The sequence below is a fragment of the Pongo abelii genome, chromosome 13, assembly GCF_028885655.2.
Source record: "Pongo abelii isolate AG06213 chromosome 13, NHGRI_mPonAbe1-v2.0_pri, whole genome shotgun sequence".
In the NCBI taxonomy this organism is placed as follows: domain Eukaryota; kingdom Metazoa; phylum Chordata; class Mammalia; order Primates; family Hominidae; genus Pongo; species Pongo abelii.
This window is the reverse complement of record NC_071998.2, coordinates 85,867,395-85,886,940: the sequence shown is the minus strand read 5'-3', so window position 1 is coordinate 85,886,940 and position 19,546 is coordinate 85,867,395. Positions and strand designations below refer to the sequence as shown.

Genomic DNA, 19,546 nt, shown 5'->3' with positions numbered 1-19,546 from the left:
CTCTTGACCCTGTCTTTGTTCTCATCAAAATATTTTTAAAGGGCACACAGACCCACATACCACAGAAAAGCAACATCTTTTCCAAGAAGCACGTTGTATCTGATTGTTACATATGTGTTCCTTCCATCAGTCATTTTAAATGTCACCTACAATCCAGTATCTGAATGATGGGGGCAAGAAGCATTTAGGTTCAACAACTGGCACAACTCCCAAATGGCTAAACTAAGGTAGGAAAATTGAGTTTTCTATTTCCAGATATTTCATATTAGAAGTAGAATAATAATAAGGATAAAATTATTGACAATCATTCAGAATAAATACTCCTTTACAGCTTCAAATATGTTTTCTTCTCCAGAGAACCCTGCCACATGGTAAAGTGGGAAAACAGCTCTTACAAAAGAGATTTCAGGGTAGAAATCTCCAAATTTGAAGTTAACTTTTAATAATTTTTTTTCAAGACGGGGTCTCACTCTGTCACCCAGGTTACAGTGCAGTGGCACAAACATGACTCACTGCAGCCTCGACCTCCCTGGGCTCAAGTAATACTCCCACCTCAGCCTCCCGAGTGGCTGTGACTTATTATTTTTTTTTTTTGTAGAGAAGGCGTTTCACCATGTTGCCCAGGCTGGTCTTGAACTCCTCAACTCAAGCTATCCTCCTGCCTCTGTCTTCCAAAGTGCTAGAATTACAGGCATGAGCCACCACATCTGACATATATTTTTTATATTAAAACGGTTTTAGATTTTAAAAATTGAAAAGATAAGGCTGGGCGCAGTGGCTCATGTCTGTAATCCCAGCACTCTGGGAGGCTGAGGTGGGAGGAATGCTTGGGCCCAGGAGTTCGAGACCAGCCTGGGCAACATAGCGAAACCCTGTCTCTACACAAAATACAAAAATTAGCTGGGCGTGGTGCTGCTCACCTGTAGTCCCAGCTACTTGGAAGGCTGAGGTGGAAGGATCGTTTCAGCCCAGGAGATTGAGGCTACAAATATATTTTCTTCTCCAGAGAACCCTGCCACATGGTAAAGTGAGAAAACAGCTCTTACAAAAGAGATTTCAGGGTAGAAAGAACTTGGTGAGCCAAGTTCATGCCACTGCTCTCCACCCTGGGTGACAGAGTGAGACCCTGTCTTATAAAGTAATAATAAAACAAAAAATAAAAATAAAAATCACAAAGATAATATACAGAGTTTCCATACACTCCATACTCAGCTTTCCCTATTATTGGCATCTTATATTAGTATGCTTGTCACAAGGAGTGAACCAATACTGATACATTTACACACTTCATTCAGCTTTCTTTAGTTTTTCCTCAACGTCTTTTTTCTGTTTCAGGATACTACATTACTTTTATTTCATTTATTTTATTTTTGAGACACAGTCACGCTCTGTCGCCCAGGCTGGAGTGCAGTAGCACAAAGACGATTGACTGCAGCCTTGACCTTCTGGGCTCGAGTGATCCTCCCACCTCAGCCTCCCAAGTGGCTGGGACTACAGATGCCTGCCACCATGCCCAGCTAACTTTTTGTATTTTTAGTAAAGATGGGGTTTTGCCATGTTGGCCAGGCTGGTCTCGAACTCCTGGCCTCAAGTGATCTGCCCACCTCGGCCTCCCAAAGTGCTAGGATTACAGGTGTGAGCCACTGCACCCGGCCGGGACACCACATTGCTTTTAATCATCATGTCTCCTCAGGCTCCTCTTGACTGTGGCAGTTTCTTAGACTTTATGCTGACCTTATTCGTTTTCAGAAGTGCTGATCAGGTATTGTGTTTAATGTCCCTTGACTGGGATATATCTGATGCTTTTCTCACGATTAGATTGGAGTTAAGAGCTTTTGTGAGGAAGACCACAAAGATGCCATTTTCATCATATCATACCAGAGAATAAATTATCCCCATAAATTATCACTGTTGATGTTGACCTTGATCATCTTGCTGAGGTGGTATTGTCAGATTTCTCTAGTGTAAAGTTACTTTTTTCTCCCTTTCCATTCTGTTCTCTTCGGAAGGGAGTCACTGACTGTATAGTCCACACTTAAGGAGTAAGGAGTTATGCCCCACCTCCTTGAGGACAGAACATGTCCACAACTAACTTGGAATTGTTTTGCACCGTGGATTTGTCTATTCTTCCTCATTTGTTTATTTATTCAGTCGTTTATTCACATCAGCTGGACTAATGGCTATTTCATACTCTTGGATGTCATTCGAAACTACTTGATATGTTTTGTTGCTTGGCTTCGGGCATGAGGAGCTCTTTCGGACGGCCCCTTGTCCCTCTGGCATACCCCCATCGCTGTGGGTTGTTGCTCCTGCTATTTGAGGGCATCCTTACTTTCTGACATTACAAGATGCTCCAGGCTCATCTTGTATATTTCCTGCCCCTGTTCTGGACATTTCTCCAAGAAGTCCTAGTTTTCTTCATTGGAGAATGGTATCAGAAACTAAGATCTGGGTGCTAGGTGTGCTTACTTCTAAGACCCTCTCAGCTGACAAGCCAAGATACAGTGTGTGTGTGTGCGCTCACGTGTGTGTATGTGTGTGTGTATATGTATACACATACACACACAAACCCTTAGAAACACACATATCTGTAATTATTTCCACATGCAACCATCCACATCTATATTAAGCTATTTCATTTTGATACTCCTAAGTTTTATTCTCAGCTGGGATACAGTGCAGGCGGGAAATGGGGAAGCCACTAATGGAACTTAAAAGAAAAGGTACCAATTTACAGATTTTCTTATATTTCTGTCTAATTTAAAAACAGAAATTTATTGAAAGCTAATATAATAAATTTATGTTTTAAATATACTTGAAAGCTTTGCATACAGTAAGTGAAATGTGAAGATCAAATTCAGAAAAAGTCATTCTCTTTCTCACTTGAGATACAGATTTATCTAGAAGCTTCCAGTCATTTTATTTTCTTACCTGTAAAATGAGAATAAAGAGCTTCTCATCCAAGCCTGAGAACTTAGAGTGGGTATAACTGATAATATTCTGCAATTCAGGAACAAATATGTAGAAACCATTTTAGTTTTAATAAATGTAGACTCTGTCCCCTGGAGGAATAAGCTCTAGCTAGTTATGTTTTTCACGCAACTGTAAAATTTTATATTTTCACACAATTATATTCATAAAGTATTGTGATCCTGATAATTACTATTCATTTATATCACTAAGAAGTTATTTCTGTCTAGCAAACTGGCATTCTTTACTCATTTTAAAGTCCTTAACATATCCAAACAATTACCAGTACATCCTGAGATTTATTCTGCAGCGCAAGGGAGAGTTGAGAGAGACCTGGTGTTCATTCACAATTGATTGTAAATAAAATTCCCCACCCCAGAAAAAGGGAAAAAAAGAGAAAACATCTTTCTAGGATTTGTTTTTTAAAATAATTTTTCTTATCCTCAGAAGACTGCACAAATGGCATTAATATACTAACACATATTCCCAAACTTCCAAGGATACAGTTTAAACATCTTCTGTGATCACATATATTTACTGAATTATCAGAAAATGAGATATCAAGACTAAATTTATCATTTGAAGGAGCAAAATGTGCCCAAGGACCTCTTTAATTTCTTTTTTTTTTTTGAGACGGAGTCTCGCTCTGCCGCCCAGGCTGGAGTGCGGTGGCACAATCTTGGCTCACTGCAAGCTCTGCCTCCCAGGTTCATGCCATTCTCCTGCCTCAGCCTCCCGAGTGGCTGGGACTACAGGCGCCCACCACCATGCCCAGCTAATTTTTTGTATTTTTAGTAGAGACATGGTTTCACCGTGCTAGCCAGGATGGTCTCAATCTCCTGACCTCATGATCCACCCGCCTCGGCCTCCCAAAGTGCTGGGATTACAGGTGTGAGCCACCGCACCCGGCCCTCTTTAATTTCTTTATAGAAACCATCATTTATCCATAAGTACTCATCACTTTTACATGTCATTTAATTCACCAGTCTAATCTCTTTCTTTGCAGTGAGCACTCAGGAGAAAGTCATGTTTGAGGCCATAAATATTTCTTCCAAATTCTGCCAATAGTTCCTTCTTCCTCATTATTCTAGTTCAAAAATGAAATATCTAGGAGTATAAAAACTATAATTTCCTAGTTAAATATTCAGAGATAGTATATTGTTATATCATATTGAAATTCCCATCTTTAATAATTCAAAAAAGTGTGAAGATACAATAAGAACACCTGTTTCATTCTTTCAGTCTCCAAAAACTATCTAATAAGTTATTCTATAAATAAATCACTATGCTTTTGTACTGAGGTAAGTTTGCACCAACCCTGCAATTTTGCAATGGCTGCCTCAGACTCTAACAGAAATAAGACAGGAAGTGAACTCATTCTGAGCAGGGTGAGAGACCAGAACAGAAGGTAAGATTAGAGGCAAGGAATGAATAATTAGAGCTCAAAGTCAAAGTGAGGCTTTAAAAACCGTATCTGCAAGGTGTTTTGGGGGATGAATTGAGGGAGAAATGTAAGCAATTGCCGAAGACCACTGCTTCAATTAAGGAAATCCAACACTATAAAAGAAGGCTCTCAAACCCAGCTAACAGAGGTCAACATTCCTCCATCCAAGCTCTGCAATAATTACCATATTGATTTGCAGGACTTAAGCACAAATAGGTAAAATACGGAGGAATCAATAAAATTTGATTTTAAAATTCTCAAATTTAAAAAAATCTGAACAACTGTTGGAGGAAGGACAATAAGAAAAAAATTTTTTTAAATCTGAACAACTGTTGGAGGAAGGGCTGCCTAAATGTATCCTCTAGAAAACGAAGCCTCATCAATTCCTTCTCCTCGAACGAAAACCCAGGGGTCTTTCTGGTACCAAATACCAAGAATCGCAGCCAAAGAAGCCAGTGTGCTGTCTCAGAGGACTGTTATGCTGCTCAGAAACAGGTCTTTTGTATGCTTTGAGGGGGTCACATTACATGAAAACTGACAAAAGTCAGGGAGGCATAGCTGCCAATAGACAGGTACGGTAAGGAAGGCACAAAGCAGAGCTGGCTTTATTTGAAAGCACTTTGCCAGGCTTCACACCAACCCAGCTTCATGGCAGTCTGGTCTCTCAAGGGACTATGAAGGAACGTTAAGCAAGTATTCACTCGGAGACGTATCACTCCCATCTACAGCACTCCAAGTCACCAGCAGAGATCTCAATGGAGAGCGAGGCTCAGGATTTCATCATTAAGCACGCCTTTCAATCTCAACTCAGAAATAGGGAGGGCTTAATAATCTTTTCATCCTGACTTAAGGGAGCTAATCCTATTAAGGGTTTAGCATGCCTGGGAATTTACCTGCTTCACTGTAGGTCTAAGGATTTGAGGCTACTTGGGTAATGTCACAGAAGACACAGGAGCATCTCTGCAGAACCGGTCTCATGTTTGAAAGCATCCCTGCAGTGTACAAGATTAACAGGTGTGGGGCTTCGAAGTGCTCGGATAACCTACCTGCCACTCTGGTCTGAGGTCCATGTAACTGATCGCCCTTCAGGTTTAGTTTTGTACCATATCCTGATAGCATGAGGAAAGTCAGTAGCTGTCTGAGCCCCCGTCTTCCTTATCTGCAAGCTCCAAGTGTCAGTGTCAAAGAGGAGATCCCCACAGCCAGGAGCCTGGCTGCAGCAAGCATAATAGTCTAACTGCTCCCTCCAGCGATTTGCAGGCAAAGTCACAAGTTCACGTACAATCTGATTCCTGAACTCCTCAGAAACAACCGTGAGCTCAGGAGACCTTGTAAATTTTTCCAGACCTGGCACAGCAGCAACATCCACCTCCTCGACTTTTAACACAGATAAATCACAGCAGTCCAACACTAGCAAAAAATCCTCACTCCCATGATTCCCTGTGTCACAGCAGTACTTTGAGCTAGAAATCCCAGAAGCATGTTCCTGGTTGTCATGGTTACCATCTTTATCAGAAGTATCTTTTTCACCTTTACTACAGATTGCAAAATCACTATATTCCATTTCAGATGAGAAGGTCCTTGCATTTGTCACAGGAATATGGCAGGGTTCAGGCATCCCAAATTTGCAGGCTTTGTTTGATTCTGATTGGCAGGCTTCCTTGATAGAGCTATTCTGTTTCTTGAATCTGTTTCCATCCTCGAGGAAAAGCACTATGGTCCCCTCAATGACTTGACTTTCAAAATCCACATCCAAATCCAGTACATAGTGCTTCACAAGTATGTGGCTGGTGTTGGCCATGAGAGGCAGGTCATCTCTGGCAGGGTCCAGCTGTATGTCCATGATGTGGTTTATTGTTTGAGGGATTTATTAAAATCTCAGATGGGGTTTCCTATCTGCCTTAATCTTCCAGAATCATAAATAGCTGCTTATCAAAAAACCAACTGATGTCACAAATTATGGTTCCACACCTTTCAGTTTCCTGGCAAAAAAGGAAAGCACAATTAGATAAAATTCCAAATAAAACCTAAGTGCTCCTGCAACTGCTGCTCCTACAAGTTGACCACCATCCTTAAATACTCCCCCATGCGGTAGATGCTCACGGCTAGAAGGCTGACTTATCTTTTTTACTGACATGAAAGAAAGCTGCATTATGGGTTTCTAAAAATATTTCAATTACCAACTGGATGGCATGGGCCTCCACAAAGCCAGAAGAAGCACGCTCCAATGAGAACTGTCCTTCTTTTAGAAAACAGCAAGTGTTATGCAAAAGTGTAACCCAGCATCACTGTGCCTCTAGTCTTAAAAGATATTAAATGTATCCCTTCTAATTTTGTGCATCAAAAGATAAGTGATTGTTTTTCCACTGTGATTCCAAGTAATAAGTGTGAATGAAGGCTAAATGGCCCCATACATTTTATTCTTTGAGAGTAATAATTTAATACATACAATGTAACTCCAGGGATTAACGTACTTTTCACATTAGGACTGCTCTCATATCAGCACTTCCAGTAAATTACAGGAAAATGAGCCAATTTACCAGGAGTGCATTCTGAGTATTCCTTTGAGATTGTTCACAGAGATTTTTCAAATTTATAGTTAAATACTCAAGGTATATCATTACATCTTAATAGCTGAAAACCCATTAACATTCTGGATAATAGCCTTCTTGTGGCAAACAAAAGGTCTTCTCACTTGAAAAAAAAAGCATGCAAATACCTATAAAAGGAAGGAGAGAAATTAAAATGTAGAAACAGATGTTACAATAAAATGCACAAGTTCTTCATAAAAGTTCTGAATCAAAATATATTCTTATTGTATACTAGCAATCTGCCTAAAAGAAAAATTATTTGAAATTATTTCAGTCCCTGTTGTGTACCTAGTTTCTTTCAGCATATGCTGTTCTTTTTTTATTCTTTTACCAAAACCAAAAAAGAAATGGCAGGGGAACAGAAAGAAAAACTCTGACAGAGCAGATATGTTTAAAACAATTTTCGTATTTCTAAATATCAGGAGGCTTTCTTTCAACAACTGCAAAACATCATTACTTGCTTGAATTTTCAAGTAAATCAAGCCCTCCCTTTGTATCCTAACTCCTCCTCACTTCCCTGCCAGCTTTATCTGCAATCTCTACTAGACCCTTTTATTTCCTTTCCTTCTAGAATCTCATTCTAGGTTAATATCCCATTGAGTTTCAGTTTCTACCTCTCCACAGACTACTTCCTCTTCAAAATCTCACCTAACCTTAAAAAATCCTGCCTCCTGCAGCCTTGTACAATCCAGTTTCTAGCTACTTTTCCAGTCATGGAGACAACATTCCCTTGCATCCTTGTCCTCTAGCCAAAGGGCCTACTCAAAACACTGCTTCCTGACGAGGACTTGACTCTAGGCCTCTGTGCCTTTTGGACTAACCCATGTGCTGGACCTGGAGTGCTCCTGGCTCCTGCCTTCCACCTCCACCTGCCAAATCCTATTCTTTCTCCATGTCCTAGTTTAAGTGCAACCACCTCCTAAAACCCTTCCCTGGTCCTTGCTCCCTCCCCCACTGAACTATATGTGGCACACTTTCAGTGCAATAGAAGTAGAGAGAAACAAGGTTACAAAGAATAGTCTGAGTTTACTTTATGGAGAAGCTGGTATTTCCCTTGGTTCTAGAAAAGTGAATGAGCACAGGGGATAAGCCAGAGTATTTTCTGTCCTGTCATTTTGAAAAATAACCTTCGATAAAGCCGTTGGCTATTTCTATGTAATGAGAAACAGTGATCTTAAAACTTCATTCTGATGGTGGCTGTGGCTGCTAACATACAGTATTTTGTTGACTGGGCATCTCTGAAAAAACTTGTTTGATTAAAAAAAAGCCCTGAACACACACATGCTCACACACACACACACAGAAGGAAAACCGGCATCAGCTGAGACAAAGGTCAATTTAGTGGCTGGCTAAACTATTATATTCAGAGAAAAACAGTTTAGTATTTTTAACATTATAGATATAATTATTTATTCTCCAACTCTAACAGATTCGTAAATTCACTTCTAAAAATCTGTATAATTTAGGCATAAAATATATTCTACAGAGCAGTTGTCACCACTTTTGTTTCTGGTGGCAGAGAATGAGGCTGCCCTAGAGCCCTATCCACTCAAGCCTGTTAGCAGAGCCACTGTTATGAAAAGTCATGGCTGGCTTTCCAGTGGCTAACCACTGCTGCCTCTAAAATCAGTGTACTACGTGGTATGTGTTTTAAGTGATGAAACGTTTGTCATCCTGACTGACAATCCATTGGTTCTCTTTAGTGGATTCTTTCGCATACTCTCCATAGAGGCAATTCTAAAACTTTTAATTTTCCAATTCCATGTCTTGCTGACTCATTCTCAGTTGATGATCTGGCCCCCTGCTTTGCTGAGATAATTCTGAATCTCTGCAACTCAACCATACCTCAAAGTATCATTAGTTCTTCATAAGTATTACCTTCTCATGATTCAGAGGGAACAATATCCCTTCTCACCAAAGCTTATAAAGCTTATTCTGCCCCACTGAATCCCAACTTCTGGGGTTTCGAGAGAGCCAAATAAATAGCACATTCCTCTCCCATCCAGATTCTGAATGTAGTGAGAAATAAGATGAAGATATGGCAAAGGCAGACCAAAATATCGCTACTGATGAAGGCTAAGCTGGAGAACATGGCTTACTGTGAGAGCCAAAGGTACCTGGAAACTGAATCACAAAATTAGGTTTATCCACATGGTCACAGGCAATGCTGGATCAAGTTAAAGCTTCCAGAAGGGGAGGTAGCCTCCCTCATGTAAGGGAGGAAGAGAGAAAAATGGTTCTCTGTGGTCAAGAGTGCTGCCCAAAAGCAAAAGGGAGATGAGCAGAGCACATCCAGTTTCTTCTTCCCAAATTTATCAGACTATGTCACCCCACCTCCCTTAGGATAAAGGCACCAGGAGTGTTACACTGACCGAACTCCAACAAGGAAGGAAACATGAGAAGTGGGGAAGAAGTGTTCTCTCAACACCATCCGCTTCCACTTACTTGAACCCTGTTTCATTTGACATTTTTCTCTTGCCAACATTTTCTCCCCCTCAATGATTACACCCTATTCTGAACATTCAAACATCCCTAGGGTTGTGGGCTCAAGCGATCCTCCTTCCTCAGCCTCCCAAGTAGCTGGGACCATAGGTGCGTGCCACCACACTCATCTAACTTTTTAAATTTTTGTAGAGACGAGGTCTTGCCATGTTGCCCAGGCTGGTCTTGAACTCTTCAGTTCAGGCGATCTGCCCACCTCAGCCTCCCAAAGTGCTGGGATTACAGGTGTGAGCCATCATACCTAAGCCAACCTTAGGGCTGCCATCTTTTTTTTTTTTTTTTTTGAGACAGAGTCTCGCTCTGTCACCCAGTGGCACAATCTCAGCTCACTGTAAGCTCCGCCTCCCTGGTTCACGCCATTCTCCTGCCTCAGCCTCCCAAGTAGCTGGGACTACAGGTGCCCGCCACCATGCCCGGCTAGTTTTTTTGTATTTTTGGTAGAGACGGGGTTTCACCATGTTAGCCAGGACGGTCTTGATCTCCTGACCTCGTGATCTGCCTGCCTCGGCCTCCCAAAGTGCTGGGATTACAGGCGTGAGCCACCGTGCCTGGCCTAGGGTTGCCATCTTTAAAAACAATCAACAACTTCCTTTGGCCTACTTTAAGTCATCTTTATTTTATTGAACTTTGGAGCTGAAAAATTCCTTAGGGCTCACTCAATCCAACACTCTAATTTTACAAATGAAGACAGTGGGTCCCAGAGAGGCAAAGCAATTTGCTCAAGGTCACCCATTTCTTTTTGTTTGCCACTAACAGAACATTTCCCACTTGCTGATGCTTTTCCTTGGAATTCTCATCTCCCAGGTCTCACGGCCATCTCCTTCATATTGTCTAAGTCATAAATCAAATGTCACCTCTAAGTCTCTCTTCTATATCTTCCTTCGACCTTCTTTATCTTCTTCAAGTTATGCAGACTAGTAACCAGTTCTTATTGTAATAGCTTTGGGGGGCAAAGGAGAACTTTTAAGCCAGCCCCAGAAGATTCTGAAGAGCACTGTCACTTCTGCATGGTTTCCAACCTGAATTATGTATAAGTCTATTAAGTTGTTGCTTATTTGCCTATGTCTTACTTGTCTTAGATTCATGGATGACCTAAATCATCTTTCTCTCTGCAAGTACGTAATGCTCACTGACGTCAATCAGGGTCACAGCCCCAAATTTAGGGAAAAACTGAACTGCCTGTGGTTGCAAATGCATGTATGTGGCCACCTTGCAAGGCCTCTCTCAGCAAATGGAAACCATATTTCTAAGCAGTCCGTTGACTTCAGCACTTTTGGCTATTACTGTGCTCCAATTCAAAATGCCAGCCTGTCTCACTGAAGCAGTTTTCCATTCTCTGTCATAAGCCATAACATATAAAAGTCCCCCCTTATAAAAACCAGTGGTTAGTTTTCCAGTGGCTAACCATTGCTGTGTCTAAAATAAGTGTGCTTAAAAAAAAAGAAAAACAAAATAAGTGTGCTATGTGGTATGTATTTTAAATGCTTAAATGATTGTCTCAGCAGCACCATTAAAGGCTTTGAAAGGATTAGCGTACAGTAATATTTTTCTTAAGGGGGAAGAGGATCACATACTAAACAGAGCTATGGCACAAAGAAGAAACTGCTCTGCCATTCTCAACCATCCAAAGTGGAATGCACCCATTTACAAATGTGGTATATAATCTCTGTAACACCATCCCCAAACCCCCCAACGAAAACGATTTCATTCTCCTTTCAAGCTACAAAGTAACATGCATCCTCACGACTCTAACTTACCCTGGCTCATTTTATAGTTACCTCCATCCTCCAATGCTCTAAAAATTCCTTGTAACTCCTGAATCATTTTTGTGTTCACCAGGTTAAGTGGAGTATCCTCAACACAGCAGGTTCTCAATAAATATTTGTGGAATTGCCATCCAAAGGTATTTGTGATTTCAATGTCTAGTTACTTATACAACAGGGATTCTAGCTTGCCTGTACTCTACAGTCTAGTGCTAAGTTACTGCTTAAGTAACATCTCCCTCCAGACGTCTCATTTTTTCTTCTCAGGATACACCTGTGCCTCTTTTTATGCCACATCTTTTTACTTGTAAGCAACTGGGGGGAAAGGAGAAATTATTTTTGCATATATGCTTATTCTATAGCATACAGCACACTGTGAGTAGTTACTATTTAATTCCACCGATTACTTGATCAGAGAATGACAGCTTTCTGCTATTCCAGGTGTGTTCATTATTTAGGATATGCCAATTGCTCTTAATAACAGCCAGTGTATTTGCTGAAATACACTGTTTCTGGGCACAATTCTTCAAACACTCAAATGCATATAGTCACAGGAACATAGCTTACTACTGTGAAATTCAATAATTTCAGAATTAGAAGGAAACTTAGAAGTTCAAATATACTGTTTTGTGTTTATAAATGTCACACTGACATATTACTCTGCAACTTCTTTCACTCAATGGTTTTGAAATATAGACATGGTGATGTATACAAATCTGTCTCTTTTAACCGCTGTTTAATGCCCCCACAGGAATATTCTATAATGTATCCATACGTTCCCCTACTGATAGTTATTTGAAAATTTTATTGATTGCAAACAATGCTGCAATGAGCCTCCTTACGCACATCTCCTAGCTGCACACGTGCAAGTAAAAAGATGTGGCATAAAAAGAGGCACAGGTGTATCCTGAGAAGAAAACATGAGATGTCTAGAAATTCCGTTTTGCCTGATGTTAATATTGTCATACCTACTTTCTTTTGGTTTGCTTTTTCCCGGCATATTTTTTCAATCCCTTTATTTTTAACTGCTCTGGACTCTTTTTGCCTTGGCTGTCTTTTTAAAACATTTGGCTGGCTATTTAAAAAACATAATTATCATTTTTAATGACTGCAATGAATTTCTTTACACTTAACACAATTACAGTTGTAATAGCACCATCTCAATCAACATATTTTATGTTTTCTATCGCCCATGATTTTCTTTGCTTCTTAGCTTTATTTTTCTGCTTTTTATTGAATTTTTCTACATTCCTGTTTTCCCCTCCACTGTTTCATAACTTACACAATCAATGCCTTTAATATGCCTAAAGTCAATCTCGAATAACCTTCCAAACAATATAAGGACCTTAGAAAGTTTTATAACCAGTCTTCTTCTTCCTTACTCCATACCAGCTTCCATATTATTGTTGCTATTATCTTAGTATCACATTGTTTGTTAAAACTCCATCCAACTTTTTAAAAGTCAATATTCATTTGTATTTACAAATATATTCACCAGCTTCCTTACTCCTGATAATTTATACATTCCACTCCTTCCTTCTGGGTCCAATTTTATTCTACTTGTTGTATGACAAATTAACTTCATAGCTTCAAACAGCAACCATTTTATTATATTCTATAGGTCATGACTGTAGGTAACAGTCAGCTGGGCCACTCTTCTACATCTTATGAATCTGTCTATGTTACTCAATGGTACTCAGTTGGAGGATGGACTTGTCTCGAGGGTCTGATGCCCAGAAAGGCCACTTATTTAAACTTATTTAAATAAGTTTATTTAAATAAAGCTTATTTAACACTGAGCTCTTGTAATGGTTGTACATCTTCTATGGTAGCTGGCAGCCCCCAGCATGAGCATCTCAAAGAACCAGTTGAAAACTGCATGGCCTTTTCTGACCGAGCCTCAAAGTCAACATGGTTATTATTGCTACCACAGTCTACTGCTTTCAGGTGCAAACTCATAAGGCCAATCCAGATTCAAGGAGAGGGGATTAGACTCCACCTTTTGGTGGGGGAATAGCAAGGTATACTGTAGAAAAGCATGGAAGACGGTAGATATTGTTATGGCCATTTTTGGAAAATACAATCTGCCACAATTTCCTTTTTACTTAAGTTTACCTTTAGTAATTATTTTAGGAGGAGTCCATGGGTAACAAACTCTTTTAACAGTTGTATGTTTGAAAATGTCTGTATTACATCCTCTCTACTGAATGACCACTTAACTAAGTGTAGACCTTTTGTTGATAGTTATTTTTAATTAACACTTCGAATACAAGATTCCACTGTAACCTGGCATATCTTTTTGCTGATAAGAAAAAATTTTGTTATTAGCATGCATTTACTGATACGTATGTGTTCTTTCTCCCTGGTACATGCATGTGGGGTTTGTGTGTGTATGTGTGTGTGTGTGAGAGAGAGACAGAGAGAGAGAGAGACTTGTGTGTCTGTATGTGTGTTGTTGTTTCTAAATACCTGAAGTGGAAGGGAGATTTCCTTACACTTCAGTTGATCATATTGGCCAGAAGTCCACAGACTATGATATATCACTTAATGGTCCAGACCCACAATTCCTTTTGGTGAAGAAGTTTTCATGAGGCTGGGTGCAGTAGCTCATGCTCGTAATTCCAGCACTTTGGAAGGCCAAGGCGGGAGGATCACTTGAGCCCAGGAGTTCAAGACAAGCCCGGGTAACATAGGAAGACCTCTCTCCACAAATAACAGTTAGCCAGACATGGTGGTGTACACGCCTATAGTCCAGTTACTTAGGAGACTGAGGTGGGAGGATTGCTTGAGCCTGAGAGGCCAAGACTACAGTGAGCCGTGATTGCGTCACTGTACTCCAGCCTGAGCAACACAGCGAGACCCTTTCTCAAAAAAAAAAAAAAAAAAAAGTTTTCATGGGTACTATGTTCACGGTCTGAATGATGGGATCAATAGAAGCCCAAACCTCAGCATCATGCAATATACCCTTGCAACAACAAACGTGCACATGAATCTAAAATTAAAATTTCAGTTGAAAAAAAAAAAAAGAAATTTTCATGTAGGGTATTCTTCATTGTATAACATTAGAGGCACCAGAGCTATAGATTACCTTTTATTATCACAGAAGCCCAGAGAGATGATTAAAGATTGAGAGGTTAACAATATGTACAAAGAAAGAAGCCCAGATACATAGAAAGCTGGATTATATCACTCAATCAACAAATACGTGGAATCCTCTTCCATTCTGTCTTTGTATAGTAACTCTCTGGACCCCATCATGTCCTCAAGGAAAACATTCCTGACCTCACCGATTAAGTCAAATTCCCCTAATATTAGATTTCATAGATGTGTGCTTCTTAGTAGCACAACAAACACAGTTTTAGTTTTACATTTAGTTTTACTAAATGTAAAACTTGTATTATTTAATTAATATAATTCTGCCCTCTCCTTAAATGAAAGGGAGTACCACTTCTGGTAATAGTGGAGTACCTTCTGGCAGACTAATCCTCCCACTGATAGTACTTATAAACTCTATACAAAAAGACAAAATTTCTGAAGGCCCATGAGAGTGAGCAAAAAGCTGACAAGAACTGTAGGGAGCCAACACATGGAAGAAGGGAATGGCACTGAGCTTCCTGCTTTATAGTTTTTCACCGGAGAGAAAGCCCTAGTTGGTGCCAGGCAAGGCAGTTAACCCATTTATGCCAGAGGTTGCAATTCTTCCTTTTTGTGAAAAATCAGACCTTCGGCCGGGTGCGGTGGCTCACGCCTGTAATCCCAGCACTTTGGGAGGCCAAGGCAGGCGGATCACGAGGTCAGGAGATCAAGACCATCCTGGCTAACATGGTGAAACCTCATCTCTACTAAAAATAAAAAAATTAGCTGGGCGTGGTGGCAGGCGCCTGTAGTCCCAGCTACTCAGAAGGCTGAGGCAGGAGAATGGCATGAACCCGGGAGGCAGAGCTTGCAGTGAGCCGAGATTGAGCCACTGCACTCCAGCCTGGGCAACAGAGTGAGACTCCGTCTCACAAAAAAAAAAGAAAAGAAAAGAAAAGAAAAATCAGACCTTGGAGATGAGCTCGAGCAGCAGGATATAAATAACTGCCACAAGTTTAGCGTTCCAATAATGGAACACTAAGCATAAATGGTTAAAACTCAGATTGAAACCTGAACTTTTGTTTTGTTTTGTTTTGTTTTTTTGAGACGGAGTCTCACTCTGTCACCAGGCTGGAGTGCAGCGGCCCAGTCTCGGCTCACTGCAACCTCTGCCTCCCAGGTTCAAGTGATTCTCCTGCCTCAGCCTCCCGAGTAGCTGGGACTACAGGTGCCCACCACCACGCCCGGCCAATTTTTTGTATTTTTAGTAGAGACGGGGTTTCACCATGTTGGCCAGGATGGTCTCAATCTCCTGACCTCGTGATCCACCCACCTCAGCCTCCTAAAGTGCTGGGATTACAGGCGTGAGCCACTGCACCCGGCCGAAACCTGAAGTCTTACTGGCTGAAGAATGAGAGACTAGAGTTCAAGACCAACACAGCAGCTGGAGAGAAAAGGAGGAAAACTTTAGGAAAGGTGATGTCTACAAAGCAAGAGTCCCATATTCTGTATATAAACTCTGCCCAATTCCCTAATTGTCCCCTGAACCATGCAAGTATGGAGGAGATCAAACAGCCTCCTTAAGGCAAAATGAACTCAACTAAACTGAGATTTTGATTGCTCACCACAGCAGCAAAGGCGAAGTTAGAAGTCTGAGTTCAGCTAAGTTAATTGTCTGTTAATACAAAACATCAATACTCTTCAGAGGAATATAACAGAATCCAGAGTTTCTACAAAGTATCAAATACAATGTCTAAGATAAAATATAAAACTACTAGACGTAAAAGAAATAAGAAAACATGACCCAAACTCAAAGAAAAAGCAATTAGTAGAGACCAACTTGAGTGGACCCAAATATTAGAATTAACAGACAAAGATTTTAAAGCAGCTATTCATATTATAATTAGGCATAAATGCTGTAATACATGAACTAAAAGGAAAACTCAGCAAAGAAATAGGAATTAGTTTTTTGAAAAGGAAAAGAAAATTCTAGAACTGAAGAATACTATATTTGGATAAAAACTTCACTGGATGGTTTTAACAGAAGATTCATGATTATAGAAGACAGTCAGTGAAACAGAAAATAGTTATATAGAAATTATCCAGTGTAAAGAACAGAAAAATGTGAAAAAGAATGAACAGGTACTCTTGGGACAAATAATTGGAGTCCAAGATGGACAGGCAAAAGAGAATGTGGTCACAAAAAGAATACTTTAAAAAACAATAAGCAGTGAGCACAACTGGCACCTAGATCTTGGTTTCTAAATACCATTTTCCAACAAAAGGAACCAGCCCTCCTTGGAGACATGGCTGATTCTCAGGCTGGGCAGGGAAAATACAAGATGGATCTGAAGCATCACATGGACCTCTAAAGCAAAGAAGAAAACAGACAGACAAACAGAAGAATTGGGACACAGGAATCAACCTGAAAGAGCTTTCAATGCCCAAAGCTGGAACACTTTGAGTAAGAAAATAAATAATGATAGTATTGGATTAAACCCAAAGAATATTCTAATATAAACAAATAATTGAATAAGTAATCATTTGTTTAAATTGAATAAATAAATTTGTTTAAATTGGTTGAACAAATAATCATGAAGGGAGAGACTACACCTTCCTTACGGAAGAATTCCAAAACATCGATGTAGATATTACCTCTTCAAAGATGTAGAACTGAATTCCCTTCCCCTTGAATATAGGCAAAACTTAATTATTTGCTTCCAAGCAATACAGAATGGAAAAGAAAAAATATTATGTTTACAGTAGAGAAATCAGGCAGTTTAATCAAGTTTAATATCACCAGTGATAAGTCATATTGGTATCACTATCCTATAGGATGATGCAATGAGAAGGGTACCTTACCTCTGTAGTATTCCTGAAACCTCACTGTAAGCATGAGGAAACATCAGACAAACCCACACTGAGGGACATTCTAAAATATACCTAACCAGTACTCTTCAAAAGTGTGAAGGCTATAAAAAACAAGTAAAATCTGACAAAGTGTTACAGAATGGAGGTGTCCAGGGGATACGATAAAATGCAATGTGGTATCCTAGACTGGATCCTAAACAAACAAACAAACAAAAAGGACATTAGTGGAAAAACTGTAGATAAAAGCATTATGCCAGGGCTACATTTTTAGTTTAACAAATATACCGTGATTATATGAACATGAAGAGAAGCTGGATGATGAATTGGGAACTCTCTATACTATGTTTGCAACTTTTTGGTAAATCTAAAAGTATTTCAAAAGAAACCATTTATTTAAAAATAGTTAAAATTTTCCAAATTTGGTGAGAGATATAAAGCTTCAAAAGTTTATTTACATAGGAAAAATACAAGGGAAAACATACCTAGGCACATCATTATCAAACTACTGAAAAACAAAAATAATCTTGAAAGTAGCCATTACAAAATGACATATTACACACAGAGGAACAACGACACAGATGACAGGGGGCTTTTTATCAGAATGATCTGAATTCTCAGAGAAACAATGAAGGCCACAGAAAACAGTGAAATGATACCTTTCAGGTGCAGAAAGAATGGGCGGGGGACATATATGCTTCAAATATATTAGTCTTGAAATCTTACGTATATTATTAATTTATTAGAAAGTCTTTATTTTTGTACTTAGCAAAATGGCAGCCCATTCTTGGTTAATTTATCCAAAGTTTTGAATGACTAGAGGCTGAACTAATTTTTACTTTATTCAAGATTGGAATTTCCTATTTTTTTTATTTATTATTCTATTTCAAAATAAATATATTCTAAAACACTAACCATCCCTCCAAAATATCTACTGGCTTCCTCCTTCAGTAGAAATTCTCAAGAATGGACAAACTGACATAGCATGGAACCAGTTTTTTCCTCAAATGTTGGGGCAGGTGTTAAACTTTCCAGCCCTTCAGCACTTTTCTTTCAGCTCACTTTCATATCTCCCCGACTTGCTAGAAATTGTTCTCTGGTGCCCTTAAACAGTTAATAAACTTTGAAAGCTGATGTCATTTTTAAACAGCAGAAACTGGCCAATCTAATGACCACCATTATCTCTGGTAAAATTTTAATCTTTGAGTTTAGGATATGCTTTTAGTCATTTTATTTGGTTTCTTGCATTTCAACCTTAAGCTTTTCCCCTTTGTTCATGCCTTTTTTTTTTTTTTTTTTTACTTCAAGTAAAAATATAGTGTTAAAACAACATTGAGCTATATGTTCTAACTGTACAAGTACCAGCATATTCAGAGTTTAAATTCTCTCTGGAACCGTAACTCTAACTAGCCCCCTCCCCATGTAAATATATGCTACAATAGGGTCTTTCACTACAAAACTCATACCCGTGGGGCAATGTCATTTATCACTGAGTAAATAATGCAAGATAACATAATGAAAAGGGGATTTTGCTTTATTCCCTTAACTATAAATAAAAATATGTAGCACTTTGCAGGATTACCACATGTGGTATGATATTAACTTAAAGACCAATCTTTAAGCCAAACTGTAAATAAGATAAACTGTGCTCTCTGGTCTCAAGTTTAAAACAGTCTCTCTCTGCTCTAAATTTACTGCTTTCAGGAAGCATGTAAGAGTGACTGCATATAATTTGTGATCATGTAATGAAAGACTCTATTGTGATATGTATATTCAAAAAAAAAAAAAAAAACCCCCCCACTGGAGTTAATGCTGTTGTGGGAATTATAAAAAGCGCCTGTGTTGAAGATCAATGCAGTAAGGCCAAGTCAGAGTCTCAGTCAAAGACCTTTTCCTGAACAAAAAAAGCAAATCACTGTCAGCTGTGGCTTGATTTATATATTATAACCAGTCAAGTGGGGGGGGGGGGGGGTCTAAAATGTGAACATTGAAAACAAAAACTGATTTTATTCCATCAGTATATGACTACCCTGAATTATGCTGAAACATGATGTGATGTGATGAACTTCGGCTTCCCTGATGGCAGCTTGTGTTGACTCTGGCTTTGTTGATCACATCTTCACACCCAGATGCCATTCCTCTTTGGTGCCTAATGTGTTTATGCTCACATTATCAGCAGACATTTGGGTTGCAAAGATAAGATTGGAAGTGATTTCACTCTACTTTCAAAGGTGAAAGAGTGTATCCCTTTGATTGCTACTTGCTTGCAAAGTATAGCATGTTTCAGTTTTCTGAAGAGTACCACTTAAACCAAATTATAGCAGAGTGGTCAG

The 19,546-nt window shown here is 39.4% G+C and overlaps 1 protein-coding gene across 14 annotated transcripts in view; it reads right to left on the bottom strand.

Moving 5' to 3' along the window:
- AOPEP (aminopeptidase O (putative)) overlaps positions 1-19,546 on the bottom strand; it is a 369,731-nt gene that overhangs the window by 330,417 nt on the left and 19,768 nt on the right. For 13 of the 14 annotated variants that reach the window (XM_024251889.3, XM_063714294.1, XM_063714296.1 and 10 more), the window contains one exon: positions 5,461-6,396. In XM_024251889.3, coding sequence (XP_024107657.3) covers positions 5,461-6,257 — 797 coding nt within the window. In that variant the 5' untranslated portion in view covers positions 6,258-6,396. The other variant, XM_063714298.1, reaches the window with a different exon arrangement.